A 19,803-nucleotide genomic window follows, 5' to 3' on the forward strand; every position below is an offset into this window, starting at 1 on the left:
TGTGACTGGAGTACGTCCTCGGGGCAGCAGTGGTGCTTTCATTATAATTTGAAATAATAGGAGTACAAAGATAACTCTCTCTATTATCTCCTCTCATCTTCCTCTATTTTCTCTCTTCCTCTTCCTTCTCTCTCTTCCTCTTCCTTCCTTCCTCTCTTTCCTTCCCGTGAACTCCTCACATTCATCTATCTATTCTTCCTTTATATAAACAAAAGAAAGCACTATTCACTTTACAAATTTTCCACAAATGAATAGTGAAAATACTGTGCATAAATAGTAACAAACTATTCATGTGGACCATCCACATAATATTTACAACACTCCCCCTTGGATGGCCACAAGTCTTCGATTGACTCGTTAAAATCTTGATCTGTCTTGGATGCTCCCTCTGATGAGTATCTCCCCCTGATTTCAAATCATTTAGGTTGATCGTTGATTGTTCTGCTTTAGTCTCTTAGTAAGAAGAGTTGCTAAAAGAGTTGCTTTACTTATTGTTAACTTTCCACAGCCTTTTTCTTGAACTGGGTTGTAGGACTTTCTGCTAGACTAGCATCGAAGATCGGAATTTACTCCTTTTATCTGGAGCGGAATTTGATTCAAAAGTGGTGGACACTTGATCTTGAATCGGACTTGTGATTTCTTCAAGGACTTCGGGGCTTGATCTTGAATGAAATTGTACCGTGAAGAGCTTCTTCGACTTTGTCGGGGATGAATCAGCACGTGTTGGTTGCGCTTGTCTCCACATGCTCCAATGTATCATTTTCACTTTCCTTACTTGCTCCCCTTGCTTAAGTAGTATTTTCACTGCTTTCCCCCCCCATGCATATGTGGCATCTTCTCTTGTAGGATTTGTCCCCTGGTGCAGAAGTGGAATGCAAACCCTTGCATTTGGATGGTTCATCACTTCTTGGTGACTGGAGACCCAACTCCAACCGTTGAAGATGACTACTCGAGAGCAATACTAGGTAAGCAATCAGGAAAGGTTCCAGGCAATCGGTTCCTTACCGGGAGTTTGAGTGGAGGTTCCGACATATTGCTTTCCTTATCCTTGTCTTTGCAGGCAAGAACATGGACAAAGGAAAGGACAGGGAGATTGCATGATATGAGATAATCTTGCTCTGGTCCCTGAAGATATGTGATAATCTTGCTCTGGTGTGACATGTTTGAAGATGTATTCTCGGAGAGGAAGAAAACTGAGTATTTCGAGATGCTATGTTGAAGATGCATTCTCGGAGATGAGGAAGAGTTAGGTATTCTTGCAGTGTTGCGAGTCTGCCTTGTTATGGAGAACAGATGTCGACATATATAGAGATTTCTCAATAGCAAGTGGTGGTGCTGTGCTTTTACTCTTGTCAGCAACTGTGGTGTAAATAGAACAGTAAGATTTACGCGTTTTCAACTTTGTCAGAGATCTTTGACAAAGTTGCACGCGATATCTGAAAAGCTGAGATTACGTCTGAAAAATGCCAACGAATTTTATTCAGGAAAATCTGGCTTTTGAAATTCGGAGAGCGGTGCCTCATCGATCTTTGAACAAGTGGCTCTACTGCCTCTTCTTTTATAGAGACATCAATTGTGTTCAAGAGTATGCTCAGAAAGTTGCTGCTTGTAGAAATTTCCCCTATCTTGCACCTTTGAAATTTTATTTGACCTCTGTTTTTCCTTCATCATTTCTGAAAAATGACTTGCCCATCTAACATTTGCTTAGATTTGAGTCTTAGGAGTGATACAGACGAGCAGCGTCAGGATAATATATGGCGCCCGTCCTTCTTATCTTCTAATGGTCCTCTTACGGTTGGGGACTCTATGATGAAGAATAACATAACCGCTACTGTGGTAGCTAGGAATCTTCTCACTCCAAGGGATAACAAGATCCTTTCAGAACGGTCTGAAGAGTCGGCCGTTCAAGACTCATTGGCTCTCAGTGTTCAGTGTGCTGGCTCTGTGTCCAATATGGGCCAACGACTACTTGCTCAAACTCGCCAAGTTGAATCATTGATGGCGGAAGTGGCAAGTCTTAAACAAGAGATCAGAGGGCTTAAGCACGAGAATAGGGTGTTACACGTGCTTGCAAATAGTTACTCTACGAGCATGAAAAGAAAGCTCGTCCAACTGCAGGAATCCGAAAGTCGGATTCAAAGTGATCACCAGAGGTTCGTTGCTAGATTCCGAAAGCAACTGATGCCTTCCCCTTCTGGTGTTTTGCTAAGTACTGGGGTGCCACATGATCAATCTCCAGTGCCTCCCCCTTCTGGGGTACTTCCGAGTACTGAGGCTTCACATGAGCAACCTTTGTGAAGGCTCCATCCTGTTTGTTTGTTTTAACTCATGTGTATGTATATATCTGTAATTTCTTGGAGATATTAATAAATAAGCTTTATTTCATTCAATGTATTGTGCCAAATACAATAAAGCATATACTTCACTAAGATGTGGTACTTCTGGACCAAATATTAATTTATCTTTACCCTCACGAAGATAAATGATTATTCTTAGTGTCTTCATCATATGAGTATTCAACTCATAATCTTCAAACCATATGGTTCTTTTAATATCATAAATATCATGGATAAGATTCGTGTTGGTAGATTGTTCGATCTGCAGCTCGAGACAATAATTCCTTCAACACTTTATAATTTTTTCTAGACTCTTCAGGAGTCCCAATTTAATATCATCAACTCTTCAAGAGTTATAATTTAATGTTATTGACTCTTGCAAGAGATTTTAGTATGTTGCAACAATATCATAATGATAGTACTCACTAAGGCAATTTATATCATCCATTGGTATTGAGTACATATTTTATGTTTTACCCTTCAGAGGCTTACTTCAAGCAATTTGAATCCTTCAAGGGTTTTCTACACTTCATGACACATTTTCCTTTGGAATTTATACAGAGCAATTTGCTCCCATGTATACTTGAGGGATTTACTTATGGAAATATAATGTGGGCGACTCACAACCCTTCGTATATAATTCTCCATTCATATGAACTCGTTTACAACCTTGTGTCATATCATGTAAGGGCCCGTTTGTTTGACCTTCTTAAGTTTCACTGGACTAGACTCACTTACTAGTCCAGTGTTTGGTGAAAGCGGGACAACGTTTAATGGTACTAAGTCGGACTCGTGCCGACTAAGTCCTTCACTGCGTGGTCTTAGCGAGGCCCCTCAAAACGTTTGGGATTGCTAATCCCGTCTCCGAACTTGCGTTGTGTGCAACAGTGTTGTCTACAAGCATGCCTCTCTGCAACTCCATTTGCCTCCATGCCCAGATCTTAAACCCAGATTTGAAACCCAGCCCACCCATGCCCATATCCGAAACAAAAAAGCAAAACGAAAACAACAATCTCAGTAAAAATTCTTCCCTCTTCCCAGAAAATTCGAAGGAGTGAGAAACAGAGGCAGCAAAGTCCATGGCGATGGGTACCGAGAGGACGAAGCCTCTGCATAATTTCCGCTTTCCGTGGGATGTGAAGTGGGTGATGTTGCTTGCCAGGGAGAGATGAAGTGCAGAGGGAAGAGGCAAAGAAGATGAAGTGAAGAGGTAGATGATTTGCAATAAAAAACGAAGTGACAAAATGGGAGAAAAGGGGAATGGGGAGGGAGAGGCGGAGAAAACAATGAATGAAGACATAGGGGAGGATTCTAGAAAAACAGGGAAAAAGAAAGTAATAATAAAATATTAATTGATATATTAAATTAAAAATAAAATATTAATAAATATAGATTAAATAATATAATATTATAGTCCTGCTTCTTAGTCTGACACTGCACCAAACGCTTCACTAAGTCAGTCCAGCTTAGTCTAGTCTAAGCCAATCCAGCTTAGTCCCTGAAGCTAGTCCAGTCCGAGACAGTCCGGTGCAACAAACGCACCCTAAGTGTATTACACTATATTACAAATGCCCATATATAACCTCCTTGGTTTAACATTCTTTGGCTATTTGTATTGTATTCAAATATATATAGGTTCATTTGCCCACGTTCTTACAAAATTTGTAATGGAATTGCCTTTCTCCATTTTGGCCAATAATTTTTCTTTTGTCGACGAACAAAAGAACGTGACTCAATATTAACACAGCTCATTGATGAATTTAGTAGCTACTTGTAAAAACCAAAATTACCATTGGTTATCATCAATCCGTGATCCCATATTCTCATGTGCATGCGCATGCATAAAAGCTTTTCATTTCTTTGGATATCCATTGCCTCTTCAAGGGCATGACGCTATCTCTTCCAGGATAGTCATAATTGAGAGAATGTGGATCATAACCTCCTCTTGAGTGTTATAGAGCTTGGATTTTAATCTCCACTTCCGGGAGTTGAGTCATTGGAACCTATATGTCTATTATGCTTCATGTATGAGACATCAACATTCCCATGTCTGTGGATTGTCCTATCTGGGACGTGTATCCATGCGGTGACTGTCATACTTCTGGCATGCAACAGTTATGCTTCGGGAATGCAATAGTTCAGTAGTGCCATATTATTCTTCTTTCGAATAACTGAACCTTTTGAGTCTAAAAATCTGCCATGCTTCAGGCGTGCAACAGATAAATCATTTACTGTCTCATTATTTTATCCAACTGAGACATCAATTCTTGTAGGCACATTTGCAGTAAGTATATATGATTTCATCACTTTCGTTGCATCATTCAATTATTCATATTTCATTTTCTCATTGATTGCTTCGTGAATCAAAATAAGACAAATTCTCTTCGTTCTTCTGGAACGGTCTTTTCTCATCATTCTTTTGGAATGATATTTTCTCATCGTTCTTCTGGAACGATATTATTTTCTCCCCCTAATGGCAGGAAAATTGTCTTATCAAAATGACAGTATGCAAACCATGCGGTAAACATATCCCCAATCAAGAATTCCAAATATTGAATGATAGATGGTATTCAACATCAATGCCTAATCTGCAATGATGCCTCATTTCAGTACGTTGTGGTAGTCTTACAGGCACATAGACAACACAACAAAAAACTCGTAAATGTATAATGTTTAGTTGGTTCCCAAACCCGAGTTGTACTGAGAAGTATTGATGGTTGATAACATATCTCAACCGAATTAATAATGCATCATGTAAAGTTTACATGTCCCCATGTAGAAAATTGGCAATTTCGTTTTCATGAGCAGAGCGCGGGAAATCAATTTCATTCGCTTAATAAAGGCTTCTGCTAAACCATTTTGAGTATGGACATAAGGAACTTCTGGTCCTTATTTAATAGTCTGTAAACTGAGACTCTTATGGCTTTTATTACAATTAAGTTAAGGCACTGCGGCACTTCAAACTAATGGTACTCATCTAGGAACATCATGTCCTGATCTTCAGGATCAATGGACTTCATGCCAGATCCTTTTGTATGATGGAACTTCGGGTCCAATCATTTTATATGATGAGGATCAAGAAACTGCAGGTTCTGATCTGATCAAGGAACTTCAGGTCCTGTATATACTCATAGTAACAAAAGATAAGTACAATAAATAAATTAAAGCAATAGACGGTAATTCCAGCCATAATGAATAAATTGCATTTAAGTAAATAAAGTTTGTGACAAGGGCTTTAATTCAGCACCATCAAAACTTAAAGCAATAGGCGGTAAAACCGTCCATGGTAAATAAATTGCTTTAAAGTAAATAAAGCTTGTGACAAGGGCTTTGATTCAGCACCATTCACATAAATATCAAAGCTTTAAAGCAAATGGTAATAATTCTACCCACTATAAATAAATTGCTTTAAATAAATAGAAATTGTGACATGGGCTTTAAACCAACACCATGCACATAAATATGCCAAAACAGAAAATACAATGATTAAGTCCTCATGTTTTGCTTTTTCATTTTCTTGGTCTGCCACTTCTTTTGTTTCATCCCTTTTATTTTTATTATTATTTCACAGTTCGAAGTCATTTTGGTTACTCAGTAAATAATAGTAACAATAAGTTCCAATTGGTGTTCCTCCTCCGGTGAGTTTCGAAAAAGTCGAAACGGTTCCCATAAGTTTTGGAGTCAAGAGTGTCTGCAACTTATGAGAAGATCTAACCGTTAGTTTTAATTCAAAATTTAGTATGATATGGATAAGAGGATACCAAACAACTTTCGTGAAGAAACAATTTCGATTTGAGCTATCGAAATGGCGTTTTGGTACTCATAAGGTGGCTGCCCAGTTTTCTGCGGAAATTGGAAACTGGTTTGGTATTTCAGACATCTGCCACAATCGCACCGTTAACATTTTCTGAAATTTTGATATGTTGTAGATACTGAGCAGACGAACAACTTTCAAGAAGAAAGTATTTCAATCCGAGGTCCGCAAGTTAGAGTTCCGAGGCTATTTACATGGCTGTCAAATTCTTTACGAATTTTGAGTATGTACTCTTTTGCTTCTGCAAATGATGATATACAGTCATACAACAATATATATAGTTGCTTCAAGTAAATCAATTGTACTGAGATTTGAAGATGAAATGAAAATTGTTTCTTATCTGTGAGATTCCAGCTGAAGGAGGTGAACAGGATTTGTGGCGTTGTGCTTTCCACTGACATGAGAGCTTCTCGTGCTGATAACGTGTTGTAAAATCGACTGTGGGTGCAGTGGAATAAATGAAACAAGACACAAAATTTACGAGGTTCCTCTACAGTCAGTGTGACTGGAGTACGTCCTCGGGGCAGCAGTGGTGCTTTCATTATAATTTGAAATAATAGGAGTACAAAGATAACTCTCTCTATTATCTCCTCTCATCTTCCTCTATTTTCTCTCTTCCTCTTCCTTCTCTCTCTTCCTCTTCCTTCCTTCCTCTCTTTCCTTCCCGTGAACTCCTCACATTCATCTATCTATTCTTCCTTTATATAAACAAAAGAAAGCACTATTCACTTTACAAATTTTCCACAAATGAATAGTGAAAATACTGTGCATAAATAGTAACAAACTATTCATGTGGACCATCCACATAATATTTACAACACCTAGTTGTCTCTTGTTTTTGGTGCTATGGTTCTAGTTTGTGCACAATCTTGAGGCTAAATTCTTTAAATTTTTTTTATCCTTCATAGTCAGCCGGAAGCCACAGAGCTATTGTAGATTACCTTTTCTTGAAGATCAGTTGACCTAAATAAAATGGTCGTCGTCTCCTTTTTTTATTTCGGGAAAAGATGGGTAAATGATGAAATTTTGAATTAATATAAAATGACCAAATTGGGACAACTTGTTAACGCTTAAAAACTAATTATTTAAAGTGTGTTTTTAAGTAGTGGTGAAATTTTTCTTATTTTGCACATTTTATTACACCTTTTTTTGGTCGAATGCACATTTTATTACACTAAAGTAAAGAACAAAAGAACACTTGATTATGAAATGATATTAAAGCTAATTCCAATTGATGAGAGCAGCATTTACCTAGTTAATTTCTTACAAACAAGTTCATGAAGGGCAAGTCGTGCCTTCATGACGTAACCAAGTGCTCCAGACTAATTGTAGATACATTCGATATTATACAATAAGGGGTAGAGAGGAATGAGCTAGCCATATTAATTTGGTTGAAATTCGTTTTTGGTAAGAATCGAACTTAAAAACTCTCACTTACAAGTGAAGAGGAATACCAATAAATCATAGCACTAACTGACATCATCTTTGGCAGTTAAAAGCTGGCTCTTAATATCTTCTAGCAATTTAGTTTCGAGGGAATAGTAACCCAAAAACTTTATTATGCACCGGTGCATGGCATGCACCAGATGAATAGAGTGTTGGATTGCAATCTAGGATCCTCCAACAGCCACATATATGTATACAATGGTGCATACTAGAAAATCTCTAAGAAAACTTTCATAGTATAAAATGAAGATTATTGCTGTAGTGCTCTGCGAAAGGCAGCATATATAACAAAGTTCTTCACATAGATTGTGTCATTCATTCACTGGTGAGAAATTCTTGCATACATATAAAATGTATGAATGCATAACATCTCTCTGACAATAACTTATCTTCCGACTAAGGCTCGAGAAAATTCCTGTGAGAGGGAAGTCGTGTATATGCACCCGTCATATGCAAGAATACATCCTAACCAGTAACCAACTAAAACATCTTCAATATTTTTTTCTTACAGAAGAAAAGCAACATTCTCAATCTTAAATTATATTTATTATATTAAAGAGAGAATAATGAGCAAAAGCTTCTTTGCGTGCAAGGTGACCTGCCCTCAAGCTTCTTTCTATAAATGCTTTTGCTCTTCTTTTAAGGTCACCACACTGCTTTAAACCATCTCTTTAATCATCTTTATCTGTTTTGCTTTGGATACATTAGCTTTGCAGCAGAAAGAAGAGAATTGCACTAGTAGTCCAAGTGAAGCACTTCAACCAAAATTACAAGAATGCACTGGTCATGAATGCAGGAATCTTCAAAACAATCAAGGTAGGGTGAGGGGTAATCTGGGTTGTTCATCATCAAGTTTGACAATATAACAAATAAACAAATAAAAATGAGAACATAGGAAAGTGAAAGTTGCACTAAAGTCGCAATGTTTTGAAACTTTGAAGTTCAAAAGATGATCTTTGTCCTCTCAAGTGGGGCATCGTTAGTCTCTATCCAGAAATATAGAATTCTGGACAACTAATCAGAACTCTTGCTTTCTTTACATTCATTACTCATTACAAAAATTTATGTATACAAATAGTAAAGAGGATCGCTATTCAGACTCTCTCAAAAGCAAGTTCAAACGAGACTGACTAACACATATGGTATTTGCTTAAAAATTTAAGTTGCAGCTTGGGCTCACCATAGCAAAATATGATAATAAAGAAATATTACAACTGGATGTTAGTAAGTCTCGTTTGAACTTGCTTTTAAGAGAGTCGGAATAGTGGTTCTAGGTAGTAAATACCTTTACTATCACACTTCCTCCATGCTATAGTAATTTTCAATCAAAACTTTGATCATTCTTTATCCCATCAAATATAACAACAATTACTTTTTAATTTACATGACAGCAACCAAAAAGGCAATTCCAAACTGGTAGTGTAGGTGGCAGATTCCGAAAAAGTTTGAACACAAGACAATGCAGGATTACGTGACTTGATTGTAGAAGGTGGCTCTTAATACCAGAGAAGCAGAATTCAAGAGTACTGTACCTTAAGCATTACTAAAGCCGGAAACAGCTCAAATTCACAGTAGCGAATTTACGCTAAGACAAGAATCGTCGGCTAGAACATACAAATCTAACAGAGAAGGTGAAGATTATCAAGAGGGCAATTCTTGGCATTGAAGTGTTTCTTGTGTGCTAAGGTAAGAGGAACTTGAATTCTCTATCTGAAATAGATTTCATCTCCAGCAGCATATCTTCTATAATTATTACTGATGTACAGGTGTGCGCTTTTTTAGGTACTAGAGAAGCATTCAAAGTTGCACCAATGAAGTCACAAGCAGCACCTAACCAAGAAGACTACAAGTTGAAGGACACAAAGCCCCGGCTTGGGGAACGATGGCCACATGGAGGAGTTCGCGGCGGAGGTGGGTGGATAAGCAGCGAAAGAGCTACGAGCACTTATGACCTTGTTGAGCAGATGTTTTATCTATATGTCAGAGTTGAAAAAGCCAAGGATCTTCCGACAAACCCCGTGACGGGAAGCTGTGACCCCTATATAGAAGTGAAGCTGGGGAATTACAAGGGCAAAACAAAGCACTTTGAGAAGAAAACAAACCCTGAATGGAAGCAAGTATTTGCATTTTCGAAAGAGAAGATTCAGTCTTCGATACTCGAAGTTTATGTCAGGGATAGAGAGATGGTGGCAAGAGATGACAATGTTGGGAAGGTGGTATTTGACATGAATGAGGTGCCGACTAGAGTTCCACCAGATAGCCCTTTGGCACCTCAATGGTACAGATTAGAAGATCGCCGTGGCGATACTAAGGTTAGAGGAGAGGTGATGCTTGCAGTTTGGATGGGTACACAAGCTGATGAAGCTTTCCCAGAAGCATGGCACTCGGATGCTGCTTCAGTTCACGGAGAGGGAGTTTTCAGCATTCGCTCCAAGGTTTATGTCTCGCCGAAGCTGTGGTACCTCAGAGTTAATGTAATTGAAGCTCAGGATGTGGAGCCACATGATCGAAGCCAACTACCGCAAGCTTTCATCAAGGCTCATGTCGGAAATCAAACACTTAAAACAAAGATATCTCCAACCAGGACACCTAATCCCATGTGGAACGAAGATTTGATCTTTGTAGCAGCTGAGCCTTTTGAAGAACAGCTTGTGCTTACAGTTGAAAATAAAGTGAGTGCCGCAAAAGATGAACAGGTGGGAAAAATAAGCCTGCCGCTGACAATCTTTGAGAGGCGGTTGGATCACAGGCCAGTCCATTCTCGTTGGTTCAACCTTGAAAAATTTGGTTTTGGTGCGTTGGAGGGAGACAAGAGACATGAGCTCAAGTTTTCGACCAGGGTCCATCTCAGAGTCTGTCTTGAGGGTGCTTACCATGTACTAGATGAATCGACCTTGTACATAAGCGACGTGAGGCCTACTGCCAGGCAGCTATGGAAGCAGCCAATTGGGATTCTTGAAGTAGGTATCTTAAGTGCCCAAGGGCTTCTTCCGATGAAGAACAAGGATGGCAAAGCAACAACAGATGCTTACTGCATAGCCAAGTACGGGCAGAAATGGGTGAGGACCAGAACAATCATCGAAAGCTTCAGTCCCAAGTGGAATGAACAATATACATGGGAGGTCTACGACCCTTGCACGGTGATCACACTGGGAGTTTTCGACAACTGCCACCTCGGTGTGAATGAGAAACCGATTTCTGGCAGCGGAGCTAAAAATGACTCAAGAATTGGCAAGGTAAGAATTCGGTTATCAACCCTGGAAATGGATCGAATTTATACAAACTCCTATCCGCTTCTAGTCCTACAACCATCCGGATTGAAAAAGATGGGGGAGCTCCAATTAGCAGTAAGATTTACCTGTCTCTCACTTACTAATATGATTTACCTCTATGGCCACCCCTTGCTGCCAAAAATGCATTATCTTCATCCATTCACTGTAAATCAGCTAGATAGTTTGAGATATCAGGCAATGAACATTGTAGCCGTGAGACTTGGAAGAGCTGAACCGCCGCTGAGGAAAGAGGTTGTCGAGTACATGCTAGATGTAGACTCCCACATGTGGAGCATGAGAAGAAGCAAAGCTAACTTCTTCAGGATTGTCTCTCTCTTCTCGGGTCTAATCTCCATGAGCAGGTGGCTAGGTGAAGTTCGTCAGTGGAAAAACCCGGTCACTACTGTTTTAGTCCATTTCCTGTTTTTCCTACTGATCTGCTACCCTGAATTGATCCTGCCAACTACATTTCTCTACATGTTTCTCGTTGGACTATGGAATTTCCGCTTCCGTCCAAGGCATCCGCCTCACATGGACACTAAACTCTCATGGGCAGAGGCAGTTCACCCGGATGAAATGGATGAAGAATTTGACACCTTCCCTACGTCTAAGTCACAAGATGTGGTGCGAATGAGGTATGACAGACTGCGCAGTGTGGCAGGAAGAATTCAGACGGTGGCTGGAGACATTGCAACACAGGGGGAGAGATTCCAGGCTGTGCTCAGCTGGAGAGACCCGAGGGCAAGCAGCTTGTTCGTATTTTTGTGTCTAATTGCCGCTGTGGTGCTCTACGTGACACCATTCAAGATGATTGCTCTGGCTACAGGCATTGTTTGGCTAAGGCATCCTAGATTCCGAAGCAAGCTACCTTCGGTCCCAAGCAATTTCTTCAGAAGACTGCCATCTTGCGCCGATAGCATGCTCTGAAATCACGAGGAGTTGGACAAGAAAATACTATCTAACTAACATGGATTTTCTAGTATTTGTTGTTTGATGGTTGTTTTGTTTAAAGTGAAGTTTCTTGGAAACAAGGCGATAAAATTTTATGCTGAACTGCTCTGTTGAGGATTTATGCATATTATGAACACGCAAAGAGCGTGTTACATTCATTTGTGTTTGAGAACTTGTGTACATAGCCTTATTTGATTTGGTTTATGTTCTTTTTATACGACTTGAGAGTTGTGACCTCTTACAAATGGAATAGCACTGGACCATATGTAGTATGGTTTAAAAACTAACATGTTTTGGACAATTAGATGTAAAATTGAGTCACACGTAATAATCCCATCTCGATTCTATTTTTAGAGAAACGATGAGAAACAAGTGAGGAAGTATACTGAGTAAAGAAAAGGGCCTAGCCTTGCCAATCTTTTTGACGGATACAGAAAATGCTTTAAGAGGGTGCAAAATAATAGCATTAAAGAAAAAAAAAAGTTGAACAAACTAGTAAACTAGCGAGGGTGTCCTCGTGATTTTGCAGGTTTTAAAACCGTATAAAACACAGAGAAAGTTCTAAATATATGTAAATATGTACACACACACACATATGACATGCAACAATATTTACATACATGTGAAAATCTATTTACATCCCTCTTTACAATAAGGAACAAATAGGTGTCCAAGGGCAGGGTTCATAACATTTTGGCAGTTTCTAAGCTACTATTAGCCGAAGCAAAGGATGAAATGTCCATATCCATATCTAAATTATTAGCCCTCTTCTTTGTTACGAGACTGCCACCTTGATGTAATTTCAATTTGGGTCTATTTTCATTTCAATTCAATACACGTTTGATCATTAAGTTCCATATTATATATATTATATTATTATTTTAGTGTCCATATAACCTAAAAAAGGGACACATTGTTGTCACATGTACAATTAGTGGAAAAAGTAATTAGGGTTTAATGGAAGTCAAATTTTCAATAGATTGGGCACTTATTTGAAATGTTTAAAAATGTTGTGACCAGTTCAAAATGATATTAAAATGTTGTTAAGTTAGGTACTTTAGCCTAAAAATTAAATTTTGAATTCATTGGGCTCGTTGTGGAAAGTAGGGGTGGGCGTAGGGGTTGGTTTTAGGCCAAAAGTGAAACCAAACCGACCTTGTTGGTTGGGTTATAATTGCAAACTGAAACCGACCAAGCTGAGTCTAAAACCGATCAAGTTGGTTGACCGGTAGTGGTGGGTTGGTTTGGATCGGTTCACGGTTTATGTGAAGATGAAAATACATAACAAATTTCTCTTCCAAAAGCTACATAATGTATCACCAATATGAGTGATTGCTCAAAGAAAAACATAAATGAAGCATCTCAAGGAGAGCGCCAAAGCAGTAGTTGTTGCCTTCTCCAAATGGTCCATCTTTTTCTTCTCCAAAAGGACTCTTAAACTAATTAGGTTTTGTTTTCATCTGACGAAAACATGGTAACTCGTAAATAACTAAACATTTATATTACTACACGTATTAATTATTATTAAAAAATAAAATTAAATGTATGTGGGTCATGTCGATTAACCGCACCCTAAGAATTTTGGGAACCGATTAAGGTTGATGCGGTTTGGTATAACCACTAAAAAATAAATAAATAAATAAAACCAAACCAAACCAAGCCGCCGGTGCAATCTGGGTTAATTTTTTTTTTATAATATTAAATTTCTAATGCTAATTGAAGGAGAAATTTATTTACAGGGTGAATATACACTCACGTAGTTACTGTTTACTAAGGCAGTAATTGCCTTTGTGGTTGGAGTTGCTCTTATGTTGTGCTTTGTTAATAAAGTAACCCTTCGACCAAAAAAAAAAACCCTCAATTAAAAAGTCACATATTTCCTTGAAAATGTAGTCGAATTTCTCTATTTTCTATATCTCAAAGATTCTCAACGCTGCGAAAAATAAATAAATGCTGCTTCTTACAACCTCAGTAAATAAAAATTATAAATTAAAAGCATGCAGACATACTTCCGGCAGTGCGAAGCTGCCTGATGCAGCTATCGTTGGATGATTATTGTACTGGCTGCCGTGCCCCTTTGAAACCCCCATGCACTCACCCCTGCCTTGTTTCATAAATAAGTTTCGACAAGCCCTTCATACGGTAAACCACCATTCTTAATTAGCCTGGTCACCTCCAATTCGAGCTTCACTCGTAATCGGCTAAAAAACTACAAACTTCAATAAAAATGTGGTGATATGTTACACCTACTAGCCACCTCTGTGACTACACTACATTAGCCGGCTTGGAGCATCCTCAGTTCACGGCCAATTTACCGCATAATGATTGATATGCCGCGCTGCAAAGCTTGAACTTTTCCTCTGCAGACGCCTGCAACAGTATATATGAATTGGTCAGTCAATGTACAACTAGTTTTGCCTATACGAGTCTGCTAAAATAGCAAAATTGGCCACCTAAGCGACTAGTGCTCAAGTTATTTCAGGCGTTGGATCATCTTAACCACTTGCAATAAATCTTCAATTCCACTGATCGTAAATGACCCAAAACCCGAAATACAGTAAAGAATTACAATTGCTTTGTCAATATGTGTAGCTTAGCTGGGAAATACTAGGTAAATAGTAGTATAGTGCTCATGAATGATTCACCACTTAAAAGTCCGGTGAAATAGAATGATTCTCTAGTTCTAAATATCATAAGCCAAATTACTCTCTTAGTTTACTACTCATGGCATTCCACATTAAAGATCCCAATATAACGAGAGTCAAAGAAGGATATGGTTAGAGCAGATTACCTTGGAAGAACCTTGGTGACGGTCTGGATGCCATTTCAGCGCACAGATTCGATATCTGAAATTGTTAAAAGTAGGGCTGGGGTGAGATGATAGGGAAAATTAATATATGAGCGGACAAGGGTGACTGAGAAGTAAAAACCCAACCCTGCAAAAAGAACTCACGCATTCTTGACATCATCAAGTGTCAGAGGGCCCGCAGCATGCAACCCGAGGGCCAACCTTTCATCTGACTCCAAATTCTCAGGCTCAGAGTCATATTGATACTCTTCCTTATTGTTATGTCTCCAATTCCAAGACCTCCCATAGTTAGAGTAATTACTGGAGCTCCTCCGCTGTGAATTCTCTTCATTAATGAATGACCAGTAATAAAATTTGTTTCCACCAAACATGGATCGGAAAATGGTCTCCACGTCTTCATCTTCTTCACAAAACCGGAAATCATCTGAAATAGCGGTGCAAATGGACTGAGATCGCATGGAATGAACAAAAAAATCAGGACACAACATCAATCATGCAAGGAACATGTAAGGTGCCCCACTCTGATGCCATTAGAAAAACACACCTATTGTAATTGCGTTCAGAGCCCTGATACACAATCTATGCCCAAAAGGTAAACTATTTACCGCAGACTTACACCCAATGATCTCTGTTGAACAAAGGGCACAATTGCGCCCACATGAAAGGCTCCAACGAAAATTCTACCAAGAATACGAGTAGAATGTTTCCAGAATGGGAACCGACTAGAATACATGCTCATACAGCCTAACCCAACTTAACACATGCCACTCATATATCTAATTCTACAAGATCTACTACATCCTTTTCTACATAACTACTTCCTTACTTCTTCCGTAATTCCAGGTTCCTTGATCGGCTGACTTCTTTTTGGACCCCTTGGCTGAGTATTGTTTTTTAAACCATGAGGTGCCTCTACTTGATGATGGCTCCTCCTCCTCATCGTACTCATTCTGCCAACTCTGCAACATTCAAAAGATATATAATTGCGATTAAAGAAAAGAGATATAATTGCAATATAATTAAAAAGTTTCACAGAACAAAACAGACTGCCAGCCAAATGTTTAAAAGTTCGCCTATGCATACATTGGAAAAGTGCAGGACAAAATTACAAAAGACGTGAAATCCATGAGGATTAGAAATATATGAAACAATTACTAGGATAAAAGAAGTCAATCCACACTATCATGTCCAACAAGACCCCCTATATACAAACAGGCTGTCGCACAGAATCATAATCATCAAAACTGGGAAACTGAGAGAAGGCGTTGTATAACAGCCAGAATCATTTCTGTACAAGTATTCTCCCAAAAAAAAGGATTGAGTGTTCGGGGACTGCCATTGGACAGGTGTTCTTTCCTGAAACTTCAAGAATCATCTACACATTTGACACTTAAATGTGTTTGGATGATGGACTTTAACATCCCATGGAACTTAGGTTAAATTTGTCAGGAATGCACTACAAAATTTAGATGGATTTGAAAATGACTAGATGCAAAACATTTGAAGTCATTTGTTTAGTGTCTTTGTAGTAATTAGTAGTGTTTCAGTAGTAGTTTTGTAGTGCCTGAGTAGTTCAACGGTAGTGTTCTTATAGTGAATTTTAAACAACAATTGAGTATAAAGTTCCTTGGTACTTTGAGGTCCCTCATCCAAACATAGCATTTGGAAATCACTGGCAGAAGATTATTAGCAGGTGAAAGTTAAACGTGACGGCAATCACCAAATTCAAATTATAATATAAACCAAGTTAACAAGAAGAATGAAGTACCTGAAATAAGAAGTCTGCATAAGCATTGACATTCCTCAGTAATGCTTGCTTTCCATGGAACCTTCTGGACCTTCTTCCATGGTTGTTGAATCTCTGCAAATAAACAGATACATCCCCACTATCAGAATTAAGAAATAGAATACAAGGTCTTATGACTCAAAAGGATAAAGAATGGGGATAAGAAAACAAAGAATGCAGATGAACAATGAAATTTGACACATCCTACATATCTAGTGCAGTAAAGAAATGGACAGCATCACATTAGATGGAAACAGAACTCTCAATCAATTCATTTGGTTAACATGAAATAAAAAATTGAACTGCAGAAAAGTAAACAAAATTAACATAGCTACAACCTAAGGATGATTACATGGTCCCTCTTTGTGCCACAAACTGCCCACTGACCTGACAATCTGAATAGAAAATGTATGCTCGAAAGATTATTATAACACTATGATATATGCCTGTGCACGTTGCCAGGTACTATGGGCATACTATTCAATGAAGAGAGGTATATATGTGTGTGTGTGTATGTATATATGTATGTACGTATGTATGTACTTGTATATATATCTCTTTCAGAGAAGTATAGTTAGAAAATCCTGTAATGTTATAATACAAACGTGCAGTATAATCCGGTTGGTTTAAAATACCTGTTTTTCCCCACATAATTGGGAAGACTACGAGAAAAGGAAGTAATTTAAAAAAAATATTACGCAAATTTACTAACTAGGCAGAGGATTGAGGCATGTGTTGGCTCAGCTTGGGCTGTTTATGTAGGCTTTAAGAGTAAAGGGGAGTGTTCTTGTGTGCTGTTAACACTGTCCGTCTTAAAGATAGTGTGTTATCTCATTATATTGCATCAAAGATATTAGTGCAGCTTTCAATCTGTAACATTATACAATCATTTGCTAAAACCTAATGTCTCTGGACTCATTTCCTAATTCAATATATTTGCAAACAAGTTGGAGACACATATTAGTGGCAACAAACAGAATCGGGTATAAAAATACAGCATGTTATTGGTATGGTATCTAAATACTCATAAAAGAATACATTCCAAGGAGCATTCCGAAATATGGACCGAATTTGACTAGAGAAGATGGATGACGATAGAATTTAACAATTTGGAATTGCCATTGACTTTTCAAGAAAAGGAAAAAGGCATCACACACACACGTCGAGATGATAAGGATCAATTCCTTGCACCAACGTTCCTACCAGTTCCGAAGAAAATACACTACACCTCATTTCCATTTCCATACATGAGTTATCGGGCATTTCTAACTTTCTACACCCCTTCAAGTGATAAACATATAGAATCTCAACTAAACCTTATTAAATTCTGAACAGCATTTCAAATGTCCTTTGGCATCAAGGTTAAAATTTTGATAACTTCCAGCAATTAGGCCATTTTATCATTTATGACGTGGCATTAAAGAATAAATGGAGTTCTGCAAAATTAAAAGACTTTAAATTTGAAATCTGGGATAACCACTGAGAGAGAGTTGGCTATCCTACTCTCTCCACTTCTAGCCGGCAGTTCCTCTTTGATAGGGAGAGAACTTCTGGGAAACTATGGTGCATAAATAGTCATTTATCTCTCCTTTCAATTCACCAGTTCTACATTTGCAACTCGTCCTATCAAGAGTTGGAGCATTTCTGGAAATACAGAGAGGAGAAGAACAAACGACTCCATAGCCATGACATCTTCAAGTTACTATACTGTCTAAATTTAGATTGCAGTTTTAATAGTTTGAATGGGATTCAATTACTTGATTAGATTGGGCAAATCTTCATTTTAGTTATAGCTTACAATATATCGTTTGACGAAAGCTTGAACCTTCACCGCAATGAATCAATCAATCAACTTCAGCTTGAACTTTTGCCTGATTGGTCAGGAAACTCAAAAATGAATCAATCAACTTCAGCTTAGAATCCTAACTATGCATTTTTTTCAGGCAAAGGTAACAAAATTTGAACTTTATCAAATCCCCAGAACAAAATGAAACATAATCCACAAAATTACATCTATTTCTCACTTCCACTAACTTTTCACAGACAAACTAAGCACAGAAGCAAGAGGCAATCATTAAGGGTAAGGAAAAAAACACCAAAAATACCAATGTTTCTGGTTTCTTATCTTATATCATCGTATAGTGAGCATACCCAATAACCCAAATCACCATGTTTCAAACTTTAGCAGAAATATCAAAAATAAACAAAATGGACCTTGACCCAGAAACAAATACATACATATATATATATATATATATATATATATGTATATAGATAGACAGATAGAGAGAGTTACAGGTTGCCAGTAGGAGCGTCGCTTACGATCCAAGACGGGGGTGGAATGAAAGAGGGCGGCCCTCACATAAATGCAGCAGTTGAGTTTGGAGTTTGTGAGAGCCGCTTTCATGGCGGTGTTCATTTTGGTTGGAATTGGAATTGATTGTCGCAGAGAGGAGGCAGAGGGAGGGAGCTCATCAAAAAGGAGGAAGCAGAGGTGAAGCCCACGGCCCTGAACCTACGCTTACGCTACGCCGATGTATTATTGTTCGCAAATGTTATACGGACTCCACCCGACCCGACAAGACGGATTGAACAAACTCATTTGATTCCTTATTTTCAAAACCAATTAATTTCGTCTCTAACATTCACTACCGAACATTAATTTGATCTTTATGTTAAGATTCGGTCAACTATTATGCTAGTTTGTGTGTGAAACCTACAAATCCAATGAAATGGTGACACATGGATTACACAAAAGAATGATTTTCATCGCCAATGGCCCCTGACATTAATCAAACTCCTCATTTTGGTTCCTGAGTTTTAAAAATCGATAAATTTGATCATTGACTTTCAATACCACACGTCAATCTAATCATTCTGTTAAAGTTTCGTCAATATCTTTTGTCTCACTAATTCAATCTTATGATGCCACGTGGATTAACTATAAGAAACTATTTTTTTTTTAGAGTGAAAACTAAAAGCAAAATAAGAAACTAAAAACCAAAACTAAAAGATAAAAAATTCTTCGTCATCTTCATTAGGGTATACTAAAAAATAAAAGGAAGGCACCATGACACTACTAAAGTACTTGGCCTTCTGAACTCACTCCTCATTCTTCCTAGTTGGTTATAATCCTATCAAATTTGAGTTGAATTTGGATTTGATTTTATCAAATTTAGATTGAATTATTTTCCAGTTGGGGTTGATGGATGTTAGAAAAATGTCAACGCGGAATACTCCTCTGTTGGTTCTTTCTTAAACAAAATAGTTTATTATATTTAATCCACGTGGAGCTATATGATTAGATTAGTGGGACCACATCATCACATAAATGAAAGGGTAAATTACATGAAACTATCTCAACTATTGGGTCAATCACATTTTCATAC

At 38.1% G+C, this 19,803-nt stretch overlaps 2 protein-coding genes across 3 annotated transcripts; one reads left to right on the plus strand and one right to left on the minus strand.

The window, feature by feature from the left end:
* The first annotated feature begins 8,795 nt into the window (after positions 1–8,795).
* Positions 8,796–12,039, plus strand: LOC126598653 (FT-interacting protein 1-like). The gene is made up of 2 exons (XM_050265012.1): positions 8,796–9,282; positions 9,379–12,039. Exon 2 carries the CDS (start codon positions 9,408–9,410, stop codon positions 11,793–11,795), a length of 2,388 nt encoding a protein of 795 aa, XP_050120969.1. The 5' UTR covers positions 8,796–9,282; positions 9,379–9,407; the 3' UTR covers positions 11,796–12,039.
* A 1,641-nt stretch (positions 12,040–13,680) lies between these two features.
* LOC126600925 (uncharacterized) lies at positions 13,681–18,996 on the minus strand. 2 transcript variants are annotated; one of them, XM_050267629.1, is made up of 6 exons: positions 18,711–18,994; positions 16,397–16,489; positions 15,455–15,587; positions 14,773–15,052; positions 14,611–14,665; positions 13,681–14,189 (listed from the first exon to the last, which is right to left on the minus strand). In XM_050267629.1, exons 1-6 carry the CDS (start codon positions 18,831–18,833, stop codon positions 14,115–14,117), a joined length of 759 nt encoding a protein of 252 aa, XP_050123586.1. In that variant the 5' UTR covers positions 18,834–18,994; the 3' UTR covers positions 13,681–14,114. The 2 variants fall into 2 exon arrangements, with proteins under 2 accessions (XP_050123586.1, XP_050123587.1); XM_050267630.1 differs by lacking the exon at positions 13,681–14,189 and having other exon boundaries at positions 14,755–15,052; positions 18,711–18,996.
* Between the last annotated feature and the right edge of the window lie 807 nt (positions 18,997–19,803).

The sequence above is a fragment of the Malus sylvestris genome, chromosome 14 (genome assembly GCF_916048215.2).
Source record: "Malus sylvestris chromosome 14, drMalSylv7.2, whole genome shotgun sequence".
NCBI classification, from domain to species: Eukaryota; Viridiplantae; Streptophyta; class Magnoliopsida; order Rosales; family Rosaceae; genus Malus; species Malus sylvestris.